At 35.5% G+C, this 21325-nt stretch overlaps 1 protein-coding gene across 2 annotated transcripts in view; it reads right to left on the bottom strand.

Moving 5' to 3' along the window:
- rsu1 (Ras suppressor protein 1) overlaps window positions 1-21325 on the bottom strand; it is a 30947-nt gene that overhangs the window by 5830 nt on the left and 3792 nt on the right. For both annotated transcript variants that reach the window (XM_058765723.1, XM_058765722.1), the window contains exons 4-8: window positions 18880-19000; window positions 15752-15870; window positions 14129-14211; window positions 12987-13101; window positions 10256-10388 (exon numbers count right to left, since the gene is read on the bottom strand). In XM_058765723.1, the coding sequence (XP_058621706.1) occupies window positions 10256-10388; window positions 12987-13101; window positions 14129-14211; window positions 15752-15870; window positions 18880-19000 (571 nt within the window). The remainder of the gene's footprint in view (window positions 1-10255; window positions 10389-12986; window positions 13102-14128; window positions 14212-15751; window positions 15871-18879; window positions 19001-21325) is intronic.

The following is a 21325-nucleotide window of genomic DNA, read 5'->3' as shown; positions in this document are numbered from 1 at the left end:
AGAATACTTGATTCTGATTGGTCAACTGCAAGATTCTATGGTCGAATATTTTTGTACATTGATATTTTTGTACATTTTTGTGCACTGAGGAAATAATTTCTGAACTATCTTTGCTAGTTTGTCTCATCTTACTCTGCAGATTTATATATCATAATTTTATCTCAAATCAATAAAAAAAAGTATTTTTATTGAAAAAAAAAAAAAAAAAAAGAAGAAGGAATTAATCTTATTTATCTGGAAAGTGGGACAATGAACTGTCCACTATGAATCTGAATCCTTTTGAGAGTAATTTTGTCAAAACTTTTGTTTAGAGAAAACAACCAGCTGTACAATATGCAAACCATTTTCAATCAGATATGTATTTTATGACAAAAATTAAAGGTATATACTGCATATATATATGTGTGTGTGTGTATATATATATATGCATTGTGTGTGTGTGTACATATGTATGATTATTTAAATAAGATATACATACACACACATATATATATATATATATATATATATATATATATATATATATATAATAAACAGGTTATATTTTTAATATATATTTACAATTTACATTCAAATGAATTAGTGAATCAAAATGAACTATTGAAATGAACCGATTCACTACAATTAACTGAACTGAACTCACAATAATGATAGTTTGAGTATTATAACAGATACATCAGCTGGAGAAAGAACATACAGCTGTTGTGTATAGAATGCAGAGCTAATGTTACAGTTACAAATCTTTAAAAGGGAAACTGTCACATGAAGCTGCGATTTGACTCTTTATATATTCATATAACTGCATACCTTCAAACATGTGGTCTGGAAATGATGGGACAATTTTGCCCTGGTCTGTGAAACCATGTTACCACAGCAGCATTGCAGTGCTGAGCGGCTACAGAGTAAACACAAAGATTTATCCCCCATTTATCTGCTTTCCTCATCATTTACAGCCAATTAAAAGTGGACTGGGACAGCAAAATCTACAGAAGCTGCTTCCCCGACGCTGCCAGAGACGGTCTTTTTCCTGTGAGTGCTCCAGTTCCACATGGGATAATTAATCTCAGTTACAGTCAAGAGTGTCTAACACAGTCAGGGCGGCCGGTCATAAGTGTGTGTGTCAGAGACGGTGTGTTTCCGCAGAGTGGCTTCCAAAGCATGTTCAGGTGTGTCAGAGGAGAGAGGGAATGAATTAATGATAAATGTGTGGGTGACTTGTGGATCATTGATCGGTCATTGAGGTTGGAGGTAATTTGTAAATGATGTTCCAGCTGCTATTGCATTACAGGAGATCTGAGATTGTAGAGAATGAGATCACTTAAATGATCCTCAGACTCAAGAGATTACAAAACAGCTGTGACAAACGGGATCTAAACAGAATTATAAATAAAATATATAATGTAACGTATCATATATAACAATATATGTAAAATATACAAATTATGTAAATATATAATATATATCAAATTAAATTAGTATTACATACTCGCACAGTATTTAATTTATATACTAAACGTCCATTCAAATGAGATCTTTAAAGTATAAATTATATAAAAAATTACATAATGTTTTATAAATTATATAAAAATATAACAACTTACAAACAACAAACTGGTAAATATTGTAAATATACTTAAAATAATAGATAGATATCTATTAGATACACTAATATATAGTGTAAAATCTAATATATACATAAAACCTATAAATACATAAGTACATGTATATTATTAAATAGATCTAAAATACTATATAACAAATATTTATACATATATATTTAAAAATCATATATATTTATATATGTGTGTGTGTGTGTGTGTGTGTGTGTGTAAATTACAATAAAACCCATTGTTACACATTGACACAGTTCAAACAAACGGATTCACTAAAACAAATCAAACTTTCCCAGTTAAATAAACAAACCGATTCACTCAAAAGAATCAGACTTTCAGATTCTTTTCCCCAACATTTCTTAATTACTTTCCAACACTGACACTGCAACTGAAGAGAAGGGTTATGGGAGATTTTATTTATGGAAAAATGCAATAAAAAGTACTTTTAAAGCATGTAGGGAGAGCGACACATGAGAAAAAGGACGAGGAAGCACATCAGCGGCACACGACAGATCGTTTCTTCTACCCTTAACTACTGTTTAACACAAAGAACCCCACAGCTAAACTTCTTTCAGCACAAATACACAATCACTACACACATCTCAGTATAAAACACTATCCATGCTGACAGGCCCAACGGAAATCCATGCACCAGCTAAATGAGAGTAAATGACAATAATGAAGACGGATGGTGAACGGGCGGCAGTGCGGCTCATAACTGATCTCTCCCCTGACGCCCCCATTATCAACAAGATCTGCAGGACCGAGCGGCCACATTACTGCACAAGACACGAGACAGCCAATCACAGCAGGCTTTACCACCACTTTTGTACCCTATTTGTACATGCACAATCATGCTACAGTGGATCATCTACAAGATGAATGTTTTATGAATCATTCATTGTTCGGCTGAGAAGTTACCCAGCACTGTCTGAGCTGGGGTGAACAGTAAGCAGAAGGCAGTGCTGAGTTTGGGCTGTTAACGTGGCCTTTTATTGATAAACTCTAGCAGGAGTTCCTGTCTGTGAGCCCAAACTAATGAGGAGTGATGGAACTGCGCTCAACCTTTAAAACCTCCAGAACGTAGAAATGAAGAACACAAATACAGACTAGAATGCACAACAAACACACGCACACACAGACTGAACTAAACTCTTACAGTTAGTCATGCCACTGTTGGTTTCTTGTAGGCTTCGCAATCTGACTGAATCAAAAACGAGCTTCACTATACAGTACTTCACCGTACTATTAACCGTAAATATGTATATGTAGATCCACATTTGATCGCTCCAGACACATCATGGAACGGTCAACCTGTCATCAAAAATCAATGAGTTTTCCAAGATGCCACAACATTGCGTAGCCTCTGGCTCTAAAAACGACCAAGATTCAAATTCCTGAGGAAATGGGATAAACTTTCACAGGTGAGAATGTGTTGGTGTGTGTTTTTATATGTATTTACTCAATATTACAGGTTTTTAAACTACAGATAATAACCGACTGTTCCAATATGGCGAATGGTTTATGTATAGCCCATTGAAACAGCCGCTAATGAGGCATCTATGTATACATCTATGTCGGGATTTCCAGGTCTGCCAAACAGAACCAGCCCAATTGCTACTCAAAACTAACCTGTGGCAACAGTGTAAAAGTAGCCCAATTCCACTATAAAACTGAATTTAGGCAACACTACATTAGAGATACTACCAAACAAGAACACTCCAGACTCTCATTTGTCTGTAAAGTAGACACTTTTTAGACAATAAATAAACCAGTTCTAGTAATAAAATGTGCTACAAATGAACATATGAGCCTAGTTTCGCATATCATTTTGGGCTTACAAACACAACACAGAGAAGAAGGACCACCGAGAGTCATTACGTCAAGCTGATCCAAAGTCACAAGAGTGGTCACCTGCTGACACTTTCCCCCTTTAAACTGCACAACTGTAAGTGGCATTATGGTAAACCTGGTGTCAGTTGGGGCTCGTACTGAGGAAGCAGCAATGCATGAATATAATTAGAGAGAATATGGAAAGGAAAGAGTCCGTCTGTGGAAATATGCAGGATTTAACTCACAGAAACTCACTGCATTAGTGTTCAGAACATATAGAGAACATCTGTGGAAATACTTTCCACTTCCCCTGGAGTAGCTTAGGGCTAAAGAAATGGTTCACGCATGAAATGAAAATCCTTGTTAACTCACCATCATGTCATTCTAAACTCACAGAACTTTTCCAAATTCAAACTAATTGCAACTGAGGTTTGGGAGAAATTACGGTCTGGAAGCATTTCGGTGCACAACAATTTAAATGCTCTTCTGTTTCTTGCATAATGCAAGCTAATGCAATGTGTTAAATGGACATCCTGGTCCTGGTCATCTTCATAAAATATTTTTATGAGCATCCCCTAAATTTTTTCATTCATTGAGTAGAAACGGATCAGAAACTAGAGAATCAACAGCTTTAGACAAAAACAAATACAAGAAGTCACTGTGCGTTAGAAAATCAAGTGGCTTCATGGATTGTACAGACAGTAACACATATAATCAGTCCATCTCGAGAGTATTTCAGAGCTGATATATCTAATAAGCTTTAATCCTGTTATGCTAAGAGATCTTTTACATCACATTAGTGGCACTATGCTGTCATGCTCTGTTTATACTCGGAGTAAATTATCAGTATATCTCATCAATAAAATTACTGACGTTTTTTTGATATATCAATGATAACAAAGCTATTCTAAATTGTTTTCGTTAAATGAAATAAAGTTGAAAAAATATAAACATTGCATGAAAAACTTGCCTGAAATATTTGAAGCACTAAAACGAACCGATATAAAAATAAAACTTATATAAATAAATCTAAATAGAAATATTTAAAAAATAAATAAATAAAAAAATGACAAAAGCAAAACTAAAATTAAAATGAAAACTGAAGATATAAAAGTAAATGCTAATTCAATATATTAACAAATTATGTAATAGTACATAAATAATACTAAAACATCACTGAGTTATATGAGAGGCAGGTATATCCACAATACAAATGTAATATTATAAGTGAATGTATTTAAGTGTTAGTCAAAACACATAAAAGGTGTTGTTAATGCGCTGTTATTTTAAAAATGTGATACGCTATCCTAAACAGTATCAAAAACACAGAAACTTAATGAAGTTTCTTCCAGAAAACATCTAATAGCTCAATGCTCACTGTTTTCTAGTGTTATTTTAAGATGGTAAAGCTGTTATTTGTTTGTTACAATTAATAAATTAATAAATGTTTATACATGAACAAAAAATTTTTTTGGACATTACCATCAACAAAAATGTACAATTTTCATAGACTAAAATATGCCATATTAAAATGATTAAAATGAGTAAAACAAACAAAAAAAAAAAAAAACATGAATAAATCTAATGTCATATTGAAGTATTTTCATTAAAAAAAAAAATTAAATGACAAAAAAAAAAAAAGTCAAAATCAAATTGTGCAATTGTGACATTTGACCCCAGTGGTCACAGAATGAAGTGTCTCTGAATCTCTTTATCAAAAACACATGCAGTAATTCCCAGTCTGTGACCTTTCCTTCCCGCTGACTCATACGACCGGCCCACGACTGGATAGACGCGGGACTTCTAGCATGTGTGCGTGTCAGGGTCTGTGCTGCTGGGAAGTTAATTGCGGTTGGTTTTTCAGTCAGCCCTGGACAGCTGTGAAGAGAGCTGCAGCGGTTGTACCGCGGTCAACAAGCGTTTAGAGTTAGCGATGAATAAAAGATGGTGGGAAGGCGGCCTTACGATATGTTAATGCATTATGAGCACGAAGAGTCTCCCCAATGCTGTCAGTCAGATATAAGATCCTTCTGTCAGGTTAACAAGCCGCCCCATGAAATATGCATGACAGGTTATCCCCCTCCTCCTCCTCTGCCCGCGGTTCATGCTACGACCAAACCCACTGACACAACAGCAGGAAGCGAGAGGAGGGTAAAGACTCGTTGTCAACCGCTTTAATTCCAAACATCTGTGTGATTTCAAGATAAATGATTAGAATATTTGACAAAACGTCAGCACTCAAGAAACAACATGATCTAAACGGCCATCAAATGAATGGTCGGGTACAACAAAACTAAAAAATAATATCTTAAAACCAAGGCTGGATTTGAAAGGAAGGGTGGCACATTTTAAAACTGGATTTAGCAAATGAGCTTGGCTTGTGAATATTAAAGGAACAGTTCACCTAAAAAATAAAAAATACTGTTAATTTAGTCACCATCAGCCCATCCACGATGAGCCACATGTACATCATGAGTGTGGGCATGTAGGACTGATACAATAATGCAATTTTTGAGTGAGTTAGTGTGGTAACGTTTCCTCAGTAGGTCTACTTGATTTGCCCAGTTTTCATAACTGATGTTATAGCACATCAAAATTTGGTATATATACACATTTAAATATGTATATTTTGTTTATATCCTGTAAAAGATCATTTTTAGATCATTTTTTTAGATTTATTATGGAAGCCGTTTCTGCCACTGAACAAAAAATAATAAAAAAGTTAATTTCGACTTTTTATCTCACAATTGTGACTTTTTTCTCGCAATTGTGAGTTTACATTTTGCAATTATTTTATTCTCAGAACTGCGTGATACAAACTCACAATTTTGAGTTATAAAGTCAGAATAGTGAGATATAAGGTCAGAACTACAGGATATAAATTCGCAATTGTGAGATATTTTCCTTGCAAATTTAAGTTTATATCCCGCAATTCTGACTTTTTTTTCCTTAGAATTGTGAGATATACAGTACTGTAAACTCTGAGGAGAAAAAAAGACTTCTCAGAATTGCAACTTTTTCATCTCACAATTCTGATAACTCGCAATTCTTACAAAAAAGTTAGAATTCTGAGTTTATATCTCGCAAATTCTGACTTTCTTTCCATATGTGTATATACACACACACACACACACACACACACACACACACAGTATCGATATATTGTGCACCCCCACTTAAAACAGACAGAGTATGCCAGTTATAATGGTACAACCCTGCCAATTAAAAATGAAAGCAGCCTGGATGTGGCTGTCTTCTGCTGTTTTAACGTTCTGGTATTTCGAAACGCTGGATCAGTGAACTTAAATGAGAAAATGTCCATCAGGAGTGAAAACTGGATGAGGTGAGGAATAGTGAAAGGAAGAGAGAGGGAGAGAGGTGTGAGTCTTGTGATTTCTTAGCTGAAGGACATTTAGGCAGGTGAGAATGAAACTGTTGAACCGTGGACACACACCTACTGAGAATTACACTCCGTTAACACTTGTCTAATGTGAGACAACCTACTTGTCTCTCTCGTGCGCATTCGCAGGGACATAAACAAACAGAGGAACAAACACACAAGCATCTTTGCTTTGATGTTACAGATGAGCACAAAAGACTATAGACTGATTTACTGTGTGTGTGCTGTCATTCAAATGTCAAAATCCCCAACTTATGTCTTATTCTAGTCCAAAAATACAGTCTAAACAACTATAAAATACATACAATGCACTCGAGAACTTACATTAAAAAGCCTTTATTATCTCATGGCTTAAACATTAAAAATAAGTCACAGATGACCACACACCTACGCATTGTACCCCAGTTAATGCATTTTCCTGGTCTATTAGTAAATAACTTTTTTTTTTTTTTTTACCAATAGTTACTCTACTAATTTATAATAATTACAGCAATAATAATGGCAAATAAAGACAGATTTGAAAAGAAAAATGGTGTTATCATTGACATATAGCATGGTATAAAATGTCCAGTTTTTACAGGACAATTAATCCCAATGGATAAAACCCTGCAAGAAATTTTTTTTCCTCAAAAATAATTCATATTACAGAAGTAAAAATAGTTTTTAATGCTTTTTCTTGACTTAAGTAAAACCTCCCAGATCGGTTTTAAATGAGGAACGCATGGTAAGTAAACATGATTATAGTTAGTTCAACCTTTTTGGGGTTTGAATCTGCAGCCTTTGGGTAACCAGACTAGATTTTTCACGACAAGGCTACTTATGAGTCATTGGATGGAGATCTCATTCCTAAAACTTGAGGAGCAATTCTGACTAAGTGTCACAACAAGTACGAAACATAACTACGGAAAGATAAATGGTGGTCAGAACTGCTTAGACTCAGATATCGGACTCAAAAATCTAACACATGCGGCAGTTTTGACGACTGCTTGACACAAAATGGATGACAGCTTCAAATGGCATTGATTCACTCAAAAATTCCCATTTATCAAACCGAATATGCAATGTCAGCTCTCAGCGACGTAACCTTCAAACCTTGTGGACTTGAATTCGATACAAAGCAGCGTATTGGAAGTATCCAACGCGCAAACAAACTATTGAGTTTGGCAAAACGCAAGAGCATTAGAACGGATGATACACAGTCAACATATCGAAATTATTCAAACCGTTTCAAGCAGCAGTATCTGATTATTACGCACCGCACAGACGTGCACACACACACACACACACACACGGTCACGGTGTCAGCACACACTGAGATGCGCGGTGGTTCTGACTGTGCCGTAGGGGAAGATCAGTTCCGGTAAGTGGGTTACGACGGTCCTCTCCAGACAGTGGCACAGCAAGCAGCTAAATGATCAAACAGAGGGGGATTTGCCTCCTGTTCAGGGGGATTGGTAAGTGGAACAGGGCCGTGAAACATATACTGCAATTAGTCTGGAAACTTCCTTCCCCTAGGTCAAAAGGATTACATCAGGTTTTTTTGTCAGGTTTGAGCCATATTAGTAAAATAGTATTAAAATGCGGTAATAATATACTAGTATATAAAATAGAAGCATTTATACTATATCACACATAGTATGACTATTCATAATATAACATACTAAATGTATTATATTTTTATATAATTAAATAATATATTATGATAACATTATATATCACTATATCTTGTTATATTATATAGGCTACTAGTTCTCTTTCTAAATTTCTATTGTTCTAATATATTTTAATTTTTATTTATATATTTAATGATTTTATATATTTTGTACTATGTTGCTATATTATATACTAAATATATTGCAACTATATAGAATAACATTAAATATATAAATACAAATGAAAATATATTAAATATCTTAAATTATATTAAAACAAATATTTTATTATAAATAGTCTAATAAAATATACTGTATATATATATATATATATTATATAAATATTAGAAATATTAGAATTGATATATTTAATATGCTGTTATAGTACATATTTTGTGCTATGCTGCTACTTGTTCGTGCTATTATTATTAATTTATTATTATTATAATATTATTATATATATTAATAATATATATTAATATTATTATTATATATTTCTTAGCATATTTATATATATTTAATATATTATAAAGTTGCAATATATATTTACTATATATATGTTGCTATACTCTATACTACATATAGTGCAACTATACAGTATATTACAACATATTCAACATAAATAAAAATATAAATACATTAAAACAATATAAATATTAAAAGAACTTATACTAGTATATTATATAACAACATGTAGAACATTATATATAATACAATTATAAATATAAATAAGATAATAAAACAATATAAGTATTATGGTAACATATACTGTTAAAATAGTAAATAGAGGTTACACTATTTCCATATTTTTATGTCTATTTTGATTTTTTTAAAGAAATTATGAGAATTGAGACACAAACAATGATGTAAGAACAACTAAGATAATGGTAAGACGTGAAAAGTCACAAACTCAGGTCCCATGCACAAAAACACCAAAATCACATGCTTTATACTCCATGCCATTTCTACACATCCAAATTGCAATTTTGCTTTTTTTCCACTGCTTGATTATTGGTGAGCAAAAGGCCTCACCGTGTGGTCAGTGCTATTGACACCCGATGCGAAAACTCACTGTTTAAATTAATGCAAATAAAAGATTTTCTGCAGGACATTTTATAGCATGTAAGGGGAAAGCAAGAGATAAAGAAAGAGAGAGAGCAACGAGACTTTTAGGGTAACGCCTCCAGCTTTCATTTTAATTAGTTTGATTGTGCATTAAATCATCAGATCCTGAAATAATAAGAGAACTGCACCTTTCCTCTCTTTCATCACCATCCTAAGGGTTGTTCCAGAAAAATATGTGCCACAATAAAACTGGCCTGTATAGAGGGACTAAATTTATACCTTGTATTTAGCGAGACATTTCAGGACGTTTCTCTTAGTTAAAGACCCAGGGAGGGTGCCTGGATCCACGGCTGCCGATGTGCGTTTGATCTAATCTGAGTTCTGTGACTAGCATCGTGTTTTAAAGGCTGAAGTCATAGCATCCGATCTATCACCGGCCGAGCAGGGCTGCCCGCTGGCTGGACGATACGTCAAGCAAACATCCCAATGATTCTTCAGTGACTGATGCCAGTGTTCAAGAGTTTGTATAACTGGAGGTAGATGAGATGAGCACTACTACTAGGGATCAAACCAGCAACATTTGTGTAAGCAGCCTGTATCCCTCACTGCTGAGCTACTATCTGTGTCACTCAGATTCACAACACATGCTACTGGGCGTTTAACAGCACAGAGAGATAGAGAGATTCACTTACTACTTATATGTCTCAGAGCGGATGTACTCAAAGACATGAGAGATGCCCAACTGGAACTGGTCTGCGATGGGAGTCACCCAGGAGTTATTCTCAGCCTTAAACACCTGCTTTGGGCCTGTCAGGTCCAGGTTACCTATAGACAGAAAGAGAGAGAGGAGAATTTGAGATTTACATAAAGGGAAGGACGGCGCAAGCAAAATCAGACAAGGACAGGAGGGGAGATGAAATGAGCAAAGAGAAGAGATGATGAGAATGGAAAAAGAGTAGATAAAAGAAGAGAAAATAAAATGAGATGACATGAGGCAAACATGAGAGAAAACAAGATAAGATTAGGTAAGACATGAAAAATCAAATGAGATTAAACAAGACAAAACAAGAGACAAGAAGACAAGAGATGAGTCATTAAGAGATCAGATAAGATGAGATGCAATTAAAAGAGAAAGAAACGAGACAAAACAAGATATAATAGAGAAGAGACCAGATGGGATGAGATGAGAGAAAAGAAACAAGACAAAACAAAAACACTAGAAGAGACGACATGAGATGAGAACTGAAGAGACCAGATTAAATGAGATGGAAAAGAAAAGAGACAAGTCAAGAAGAAACAAGACATAAGAGAGAAGAGATGAGATGAAATAAGATGAGACGAAACATAAATAAACAAGAGGAAAAAAAGAGAAGAGACTGGATGAGACGACATGAAATGAGAGAAAAATAAATAAACAAGAGATAAGAGAGAAGAGACCAGATGAGATGAGATGAAATAAAAAGGAGAGAAAAATAAACGAGACAAAATAAGAAACAAGACATAGGAGAGTAAAGAAATGAGACAAAATAAGAAGCATAAGGAGACCAGATTAGATGAGATGAGTCTTAAAGAGACCAGATGTTATATGAAATTAAATGAGAGAAAAGAAACAAGACATGAGAGAAGAGACCCAATGAGATGAAATTAGATGAGAATAAAAAGACAAAACAAGAAGCATCGGGAAAAAAAAAAAAAGAGTAGAGTAGAGAAGAAAATAAACTGAGAAGAGAAGAGAAGAGAAGAGAAGAGAAGAGAAGAGAAGAGAAGAGAAGAGAAGAGAAGAGAAGAGAAGAGAAGAGAAGAGAAGAGAAAATGGACAGACAAGAAAAGATGAGAAGAGACCATATGAGACAACAGAACAGACAACAAAAGAGGACAAGAAGAGAAGAGACAAAAGAAGAAGAGACGAGACGAGAAGAGATGAGGCGTGACGACACAAGACCAGAGGAGAACCAGTTCACAGTGTGCAGATGAAACAGTACAGGTCAAAGTGCTAATGTGGCTCATCTCAGCTCACAAGGGGGCTAATTAAATAGTTTCTGATTAGCAAGTGTTGAGCGGCCCGTCAAAGAGGGGGTGAAATTAAACCTGGACCCCAGCACACAATGACACACCTCACAAATGCAGTCAGACACGACCGCTAGTGTAAATCAGCCCTGAACCTACAAGACCTAGATGACAGACCTAAATCTGCAACTATTTCAGATCTCAGCGCTCGACCAGACGTCTGCTTGCTTCGGTTTCCACCCTCCTCTTTCTCTTTTCATATAACAGTTTAAAGCATCAGATTTACACATGAGATATTCTGAATGGTAAAGACTGTCTATCTGTCCTCTTTGCAACACTCTCGTTCACATCCCTCGCTTTTTTCTCCTCCTCTCCTTTTCCCTTCCTGCTCTTGGCATGTGCGCTTGGTTGCTCCTTGTTAGCCAGGCTCTTCTCTCTCACACATACACACGGCGGCAGTGGTCTTAACGAGGCTGGTCTGTGGAGTGGGATTACAGGGACATGACAGAGGGGTCCTAATAAGCTACACACAGGAAAAGTCTCCCCTACAGAGTGCACAGGACAAAGACCTGCTGACCGGAACCTAGAACACATCTAGAACGCCAGTAAACAACTGGCAATTGCTAAAACACTACATAACTCATGAAACTAAAATTTGAAAACAATATGAGCGCTGTTCGCCCATGCAAAACTCTCAGTCATGGTGCTAGTGAGTGGTTGAGGGCATTGCTTTGCGCTTGCTAAAAGTTTTTGAAGTGTTGCAATTAGGTTGTTAGTATACGATCCAGGATCATACAAGCATCCACAATTTCTATGCAATTTTTCCCAATATGAAGAAAAAAAATTAGTTGGGAACTCACGCAACAGTCTGAAATTGCACCATAAACACACACTCATTGTGCAGGGCCACTGATTTTGTATAGAAGGACATTTATATGACACTTGAGGTGAGTCTTGACATAATGCTGGAATACTGGGACACCTGAATAATAGATTAAATTGTTGGAATGGAACAACACAGGAGAAAAACTACTGTTAGAAGGGCAGTCAGTGTGTGTGTGTGTGGAGGTTTTCCCAAAGTGAAGGCACTCAGGTAGAGAGGAGTTCAACCTCGGTTGACCCCAGCAGTACCACTCTGTGGGTCAGTGAGGTGTGATCCAACCCAGAGCATCCAGCCAATCACACAAGAGATGACAAATCTGTAGCCAATTAGAGTGCAAGGCTGTGCCTGGTGTGTAATGTGTGAGTTTTTTTGTGTGTGTGTTGGGGGGGTTGAGGAGCCTGGATGTGTATAGTTTGCATTCCTATCAACCAATCATTGCCCTTTTGTTTTAAAGTCAGGCTTTGATTGGCTCATTGGATTATATAAAGGATGTTGATCCAGGAATGTGTGTTGAGCACAAGTTCACGTCTTACCAAGTTCAGGAGGCAGAACAGTGAGTCTGTTCCCTTGAATGTGAAGTTCCTTCAGCTGAGCCAGGTCTCCGATCTCTTTGGGTAGAGAGATGAGGTCATTGTCCCTCAAACTCAACTGAAAAGAGAGAGACACTATCAATATTTTCGATAAGTATTGAATACAACATAAAATCAAAATAATCAATCTTATTTACTTAGTTATTAATTCTGCCTATTACTCTGTTACTCCTGTTTTCTTGCTAATATTATTACTCTAAATAAATGTCCCTTGTCTTATTGAGAGTGATTTATATATGCATGCGACTCTAAAAACTAACTTACTTACTAACTAAACTAATTAAATAAATACATTTTATAATCATTCATCAAAATGTAATATGTTTTTCATCTTTCATCAATTCAACGTAGATAAAATTAAGCCCCTAAATTATATTTCACTGAATATTCCGTTTTACTCAGAAATGTCACATAGTGGAAGCTAAATGTATTGCAAGCATTGTTTCATTATGTTTTTAAAAGAAATATTCCAGGTTTCAAGTTCATCAACAGAATCTGCAACATGGTTTTCATAACCATTGAAAATAACTTCAACTCTAAATTTGTAAAAACAAGCAAACATAGCATCTACAGTAAAACAATTACATTAGAAGTCTTCAGGGCAACCTGTGCGGTGTAAAAGCAGAAATGTGCAACTTTTTAGTCTTGCGGCTATACTTTCCTAGTGCAATTTCTTGTCCCATAGACTTCCATTGCAAATGCATTACTGTATATGTGATTTTTAATTGCTTTTACAAACTGTGGGGCAAGTCGAAATAACTTCCAGTGGTTACTGACGGCATCTCATAACACTTGCATTCTAAAAATCACAGGTGTAATTACACCTATATTTTAATGCAACACCAAACCAAAATAGTTGAATATTATTTTCAAGTTCAAAGTTGTAATTATCAGCTGTTTTATGTATCTGTGACCCTGCAGTGAGTCTGATGTTAGCGAGCACAGGGGTGAAGATCAGCCTCTAAATCACCTCTCACCACATCTGATAAAGAACACACGCTGTGGAGAATAAATCCAACACACACGGCACAGAGCCCCGCCACAAAAGCAATTGATTTCAGAGGGAATTTAGATAAATTACTCACTATCTGTAGCTTGGCTAGCTTGCCGATGTCTGGGGGCAAAATCTCAAAATCGTTGTCACTGAGATAGAGCGCACGGAGGGTGGCTGAAATGAGAGAGGTGTGTGTGTGTGTGAGAGAGAGAAGTATTGCAAACACTGATCAATAGAAACGGTCATCTCTGATTGATACAGCATGGCTGCAATATTACACTCAAGTACACATGCAATATCAACAGATTGACAAATAGCATCAAATACACACTCACACTGTGTACTTGAGCACCACATGGGATAAATACATGGACAAACACATTCAAAGCAGTGAACAATTAAATAAAAAAAATAGGCCACAACTAATATGTATTTTGATAGTCTGGAACACCCAATTCCTGTCCATTCAGTGTTCTGATTGGTTAAAGCAACAGCACCAGCCAATCATATCCATTTCAACTTGCTTTAGAAGTTAATATCACAGCTGATATGACAGCCACTCCAAACAGCAGTGATAAATGGAGGTTTGGGAGTGTGTGTGTGTGTGTGTGGTTAGAGATCAGAGACCTTGATTAATGTTAAGATGGTGCTTTCATTATGTGGCTGCCATTAAAATAACAGGTTATTAGAGCCCATCACTGCTCATCAGTGTCCTCTGATGGGACCAGCTGATTGGACTGATGAGGATTATGATGATGATGATGAAGATGAAGTTAACGGTTATTTTGTTTGCATAGTGTTAGTAGGTTGTCTGGTTCTCATTGCAGTTTATTCTGCCAAAGAACCGGCGCCTGAAATGCAAGCGACCACAGTTCATTCTTGTTTAAGTGGGTAAATCTGAAATCAATAATCCCACAACAATAAACAAATGGAAATTACTGGAAAATTTGTGACTTTGTGGACACAATTTCAGGCTGTCTAAAAAGTAATCAAGCACTGACACAAAACTCACTACGACAAAAGTTTACCTCAACAGACATTTTGGTAACGCCACTTACTTTTCTTATATTTAAATGAGGAAAGACTGAAATCACCAAAAATGTTTGTCAACATTTAGCTTTTTATATATCTAATCATCAATAAAGTCTTACAGAAATAACATCATGAATATTGCTTCATTAGACCAAAACACACTAATAAAAACAGTAAAAAGACTAGGAAGTGCAACTGATACATTTATTTTTAGGATTCTTTGATGAATTGAAGTTCGAAAGAACAGCATTTATTTCAAATATAAATATTTTGTAACATTATAAAAGTCTTTACTGTCTCTTTTGATCAACTGAAAGCATGCTTGCTGAATAAAAGTATTAATTTCAAATCCTACTGAATCCAAACAGTAATATAACTTAATTCTGTAAATTAAAAAAAAGTTTTAGGAATTTGAAAAAGAAAGTTTATATTTTAATATAGGTCATATTTCAGTCACTAAAGCAAAACCAGGACCATTTATAAATCAAATTTTAACTCATTTCAAATAAAAACCTGTGTATTCTGATATCCGTAAAATTGCTAGCCGATCAGAACTGAGTTACATTTTTTAAACTTTAGTACAGAATATGCATAAAACATTCCATAAGTGGTCTTTAGTTTTGAATGATTAAAAATGACACCGGGTTATACCGGTAATGCATTGTGTGTGTTGCAGACTTACTGAGGTAAAAGAAATTCCCAGGCAGTGAGGACTCGTTAAGGTTGTTGTATGTCAGATCCAGAACCTCCAGCGCCGGAAGAGATCCAAACCCTCGCGGAAGAGTACTCAACCTGTTCATCCTACAAAACAATAAAACGCCATTTTAACCAAATCAACAGCTTCCAACACAAACTCAAACACACATCCACTCACAGACACACACTTATAAAACACCCGTCAATTCTTGACACAGGGGAACCCATTGAAAATCCATAGCAGACCGACTCAGAGACATGAGACAGAGACAAGCAGTCCACACAGATCCATCTCACTGATTATGATTGATATTTCAAACGCAGCATAGATTTATAACACCGCTCAACAGATCTACTCACATTTATAACCTCAAAGTTAAATACAGAGGGGTCCAAAAGTCTGAGATCAATTGTGAAAGTTTGAAACCTCTTCCATTTTGAATATTACTAATTTAATTCAACATTTTTAATTACAAATTATCAGAATAACTGATGAATAAGAGAGTTAAAAATTGAACTGAAAAAATTAAAATGTAAGAATGTCTTGGTATTTGGTTTGTCCCCCTTTGTTTTAACGAGTGAAACATTTCTTTCACTCATTAAAGCAAATAGATTTTTTTTTTATGTCGTCATTTTATTTTTTAATTTATGGATTTAAATTACATTACTGTTCATAATTTTTGGGTCACAATGATTTGTTTTTTAAATAAATTAATACTTTTATTTAGCAAGGCCTCAGTAAAAACATTTATAATGTTACAAAAGATTTGAATTTCAGATAAATGTTCTTTTGAAATTCATAGTCATCAAAAGAACACTGAAAAAATTTCAATTTCAACAAAATTTTAAAGCAGCACAACAGTTCTCAATATTGATAATAACAAGAAACATTTATTTAGCACCAAATTCACATATTAGAGTGATTTCTGAAGGATCTTGTGATGCTGAAAACTGGATAGAAAACTTATTTTAAATTGTTCACAATATTACCGTTTTACTGCATTTTTTATCAAATAAATGCATCCTTCAGACTTTCAAAATTAACACGAACTTTTGAACAGTAGTGTATATTTGAATCCCAGATTTTCAATATGGTCTCAGACACTCACACAACACTGTTAATAACAAAATAACAAACAGTTAATGTTCAGTTAGTTCACCAATATAAAAAATGGGTTTTGTCTGTATAAAATCATATTCGCCCTTGAAAGGTAACAGATTAAATTTTGGCTGGAAAACTTCCGACAGAGAACATGGAATCTGAAATTAGAAGTGCTCAAGGTGCCCGACGACGCGGATAAAACAAGAGAGAGAGAGCAAGAGAGAGAAAAAGAGAGAGAGGGGCACCCAAATAAGATGCTGATTAACTCTTGCTTATTTAAGCATCTGTCCTCCGTCTCTTTCTTTCTTTCTTTCTTTCAAATGACACTTGCTTGCCGTGAAGGTTCTGAAACTTTAGCAACGGATTTCAAAGAAACAAACAAATTGATTCCACCACATGTTTGTGAAGCAATTACCAGAGAAAGGGAATTGTTTTGACAAATGAGATCAGGATAACGGGTGGCCACACGCTCACACACAAATCCGCACATTTGAGTCGGGAGTAGCAGCCGGGAATACAACAAACCGGCTTATGTTTTCAAGATTATGTGTAGAAATGGTGCGTCTGACAGCAAATCAATAAAAATGTGCGGTGTCAGACGCAGGGCAGATTGTGCCGCGCTTTAATCCTGCGTGACATTGTGGAGGCTCCACCCTCAGAGGAGAAGGAGAACCCTCGGGATTCGGGTGGGGCTCAGGTGGGCTCCGAACACCAGGGAATGACCAGATGACCAGGGATGAAGAGAGTCAGAGAGGAAGAAGAACAAAGGAAGACAGCAGCGCTACTACTGTCAAGGCGTCTTAACCTCACAAAGAAGGATTGAGGACCCTTCCGCTGTCTCTAAACCAGATATACTTTGATAACTAGGAGATAACCGTGTCTGATCCAAAACACTAGAATGATGCTGCAACTGGAGATAAACTTCAGTTTATGCAGACAATGATATTTGGGGAGGTTTTATGACTAAAAAATCTGGAGATTTTCGGTTCAGAAAACCAGAGGAGGCAGAGGGAGAAATTACAGGAAGGAAAAGGAAAGAAGCAGAGGAGTGAAAAACCAAGACAAAAGGATGAGATAAGATGAGACACCAAGAGAATTGAGGGGAGAAAAATATTCAAGAGGAGAGATAAGACAAAAAGCGAACAGACGTGAACTCAAGAGAATGGATGGGAAGAGTGGAGACAAGAGGAGAAGAAAAGAGACAAGATGATACGAGAGAAGACAGTATAAAAGACAAGAGACAAAATGAGATGAAAGGAGAAGAAAAAAGAGGGTAAAGGAGAGGAGATGGAAGAAGAGACAAATCGAGATTAAACAAAAAAGCAAGACAAGGGAAAAGTAAACAAGAGACTAAACAAGAAGAGAAAAACAGTATCAGAAGAGATTAGAAAAGAAAAGATGAGACAAGAGGAGAAGAAACAAGAGGAAGGAAAGGGGGAGGAGTGAAAAACTTAATGACGACAAGAGAAGAAAGGTGACAAAAAAGACAAGATGACAAGAACTGAACAGACAAAATAAAATAAAACAAAACAAAAAAACAAGAGAAGAGACGAGAAGGAAAAAGGGGAGGAGTGAAAAAAGACAAAAAGATGAGAAGAGACAAGACATCAAGAGAAATGAGACAAGAAAAAAGACAAGAGGTGAGATAAGAAGAGACAAGAACAGAACAGACAAAACAAAATAACGAGAAGAGAAGAGAAGAGAAGAGAAGAGAAGAGAAGAGAAGAGAAGAGAAGAGAAGAGAAGAGAAGAGAAGAGAAGAGAAGAGAAGAGAAGAGAAGAGAAGAGAAGAGAAGAGAACCAAGAGACACGAGGCATCAAGAAAATAAAGGCAAAATGTGAGATAAGTAAAGAAAGAGACAAGACGAGACAAAGCAAAACAGAATAAAACAAAACAAAACAAAACAAAACAAAAAAAACACAAAACAAAACTAAATGAAAATAAGGAGGGAAAAATAGACAAAGCAAGTTGAGAAGAGATGAGAAAACAAGGGATGAGACATCAGACTAACCCAAGGTTGAGATGTTTAAGTTTCTGCAGGCTACTGATCTGAGTTGGAAGCTCCTCAATCTGGTTATTGAACATGTTCAAAACTTCCAAGTTCTTCAGGTCTGCAATGTTTGGAGGCACAGCTAAAAAAAAAAGAGAGAGAGAGAGAGAGATAGTGAGAGTAAATCAATTAATAAATACACTTCAATTCTGCAGTATCATCAATCAAAACATTTCAATTGACTGTATTCTAATCACCAAGGTAAAGCATTCCCAAACGAGCGAGACGAGGTCTGATGAACAGAGACCGAAGGGTTTCTGGTGACCTGCAGAGGTTTAACGACTAATTATCAGAGTCAGCGGATAGACGTCCCATCTTCGATGGCTCAATTATGGGTCACTCCCCTAGCGATAAATTTGACATTTTAATGATGGAGGCCTTAGCATAACGGATCAGCAGCACCCCTCCCTCCCCTCCCACAAGGCCATCCTGCCCCTTTCTGCTGTCGACAGAGATCGATGGGCCGAACAGGCGCTCTATCCGATTACTGGCTGATCAATGGCCCCTCATTACGGAGGAGGGGAGGTGGGAGAGGTTTACACAAACAGCATGACACGAATACCTCCAGAGAGATCAACGAGAGCTGCGCCGCCCCAGACACGGAGGAACAAATGATTCAGCCGTCACGCAAACAATTCAAAACTACAACAATGAAATGGCAAACACGAAAGCACATGCTCTCACAGCACTCTTCAGCTCATGTGCTTGCTAAGAAACATCGGTATTACATTATAATAAACATTCACAAATAACAAATTAATTTGTGAAATAATAGTAAATAAAATTAATAATAAAATAAATGTATTACTAATACTTCTTATTCTAATTATTCATAAATTTATTTATATTATTATTATTGTATAATCATCATCAATAATATATTTATAATATAAATTATACATTAATAATTAATTAATGATATTATAGTAATATTAAATATGATAATTTATTTAAAAATAAAGAATAAAACCAGTTACTAATATTATATACTCAGTAGACTGTGTCCATTCAGCACATGCACTTGGTAATAACAAACATAAATTATATTGAATTATTATTATTACCAATAATAATAGGAATATATAAATAACATTTTTAATAATAAACAAAAATAATGAAAAGATGTTACCAGTGTTATATATAAACAGCAGACTGCGTACATTCAGCACATGCATTTGTTAATTTAAAAAAAACATTAATACTACTACTACTACTAATGATAATAATAATAATAATAATATGTTAACAATAATAATAATGTATTAATTCATTCTGAAAACAATAATGACAATGAAAAGCAATGTAATCAGTAGTACATTCAAACAAGCAACTAATTGTCTGATATTATATTTATATGTAACTATTTGAATAGAACTTTGAATGCTATAACAGTGAAAGTGTTACAGAAATGTACATTTTTCAACAAAGTCGTAACAAGTTGTTGTGTCCTTGCTAGCGGAGTATGTTTCAGTCTGACCATCCAATTCCCAATTTTTGCATCTATCCTCTGACCTTTTCACCCATAAAAAAAAAACACTTGAAACATACGATTTGTTTCCCAGTGTCTCAACGGAACTGTAAACGCACCAAGAGACACTGCAGAACACTGAACCCTTCGCCCCATGTCAGGGTCCCTGTACTAGTCTCCAAATGACACATAAGATTGATCTCAGTTCCGCCTTCTCCATCCTTAAGACACACGCCTCCACCAGACATGTACACTTTATCATCTTAAACCACAGACTGGGCTCTAAAGCACCACAGACTTTTTGCATCCACAAGTTGCGAGTGCAAAATCTGCTTGTAAACACATTGTTTTAAATGTGTGTGTGCCTTATTGGAGCCTTTAAAACAGGCAGAAAAGGCTGATGGTAATAGAACAAAGAATATACGGTGATAGAGAGCAGAAAGGTTTGGTCCTCTCTCCTCTCTATCTCATTACCTGAGCTGCTGCATGCCCGGGCCGAACAGCAGCCCTGCTTTACTCATGAGCCACTAATGAAAGGGTTCCAAATGTCACTGTAATTCCTGACTACCCTGAAAAGTTCAAAAGATGGCAGATTCCCTGTCTCTGCTCTTTAACCAGGCAGGATGAGAGAGCGGAGAGGAACAGAGAAGGGGACAATGCAGAGTGGTGAGGAATAGACAAAAAAAATAAAAATACACTATCTTCTATAGAGTGGAGTCCAGGAAAAAAAATGAAATTATGATTTTTTTTTTTAATGCCTTAAAAAAATGAAAAGGCTTTATGACTTTTTTTTTTACCATTAATTAATTTTAAAATTAAGAAAAAATATTTAGGATTTATATTCACGACTACACACATCAATCAAAATTAGAGTTTAATATAATAAAATCATTATAATATATTATTAATATATATTTAACTTCACATTTATTTTAATTT

Source organism: Onychostoma macrolepis, chromosome 24, assembly GCF_012432095.1.
Source record: "Onychostoma macrolepis isolate SWU-2019 chromosome 24, ASM1243209v1, whole genome shotgun sequence".
Lineage (NCBI taxonomy): Eukaryota > Metazoa > Chordata > Actinopteri > Cypriniformes > Cyprinidae > Onychostoma > Onychostoma macrolepis.
This window is presented reverse-complemented; position numbering and strand designations above follow the sequence as displayed.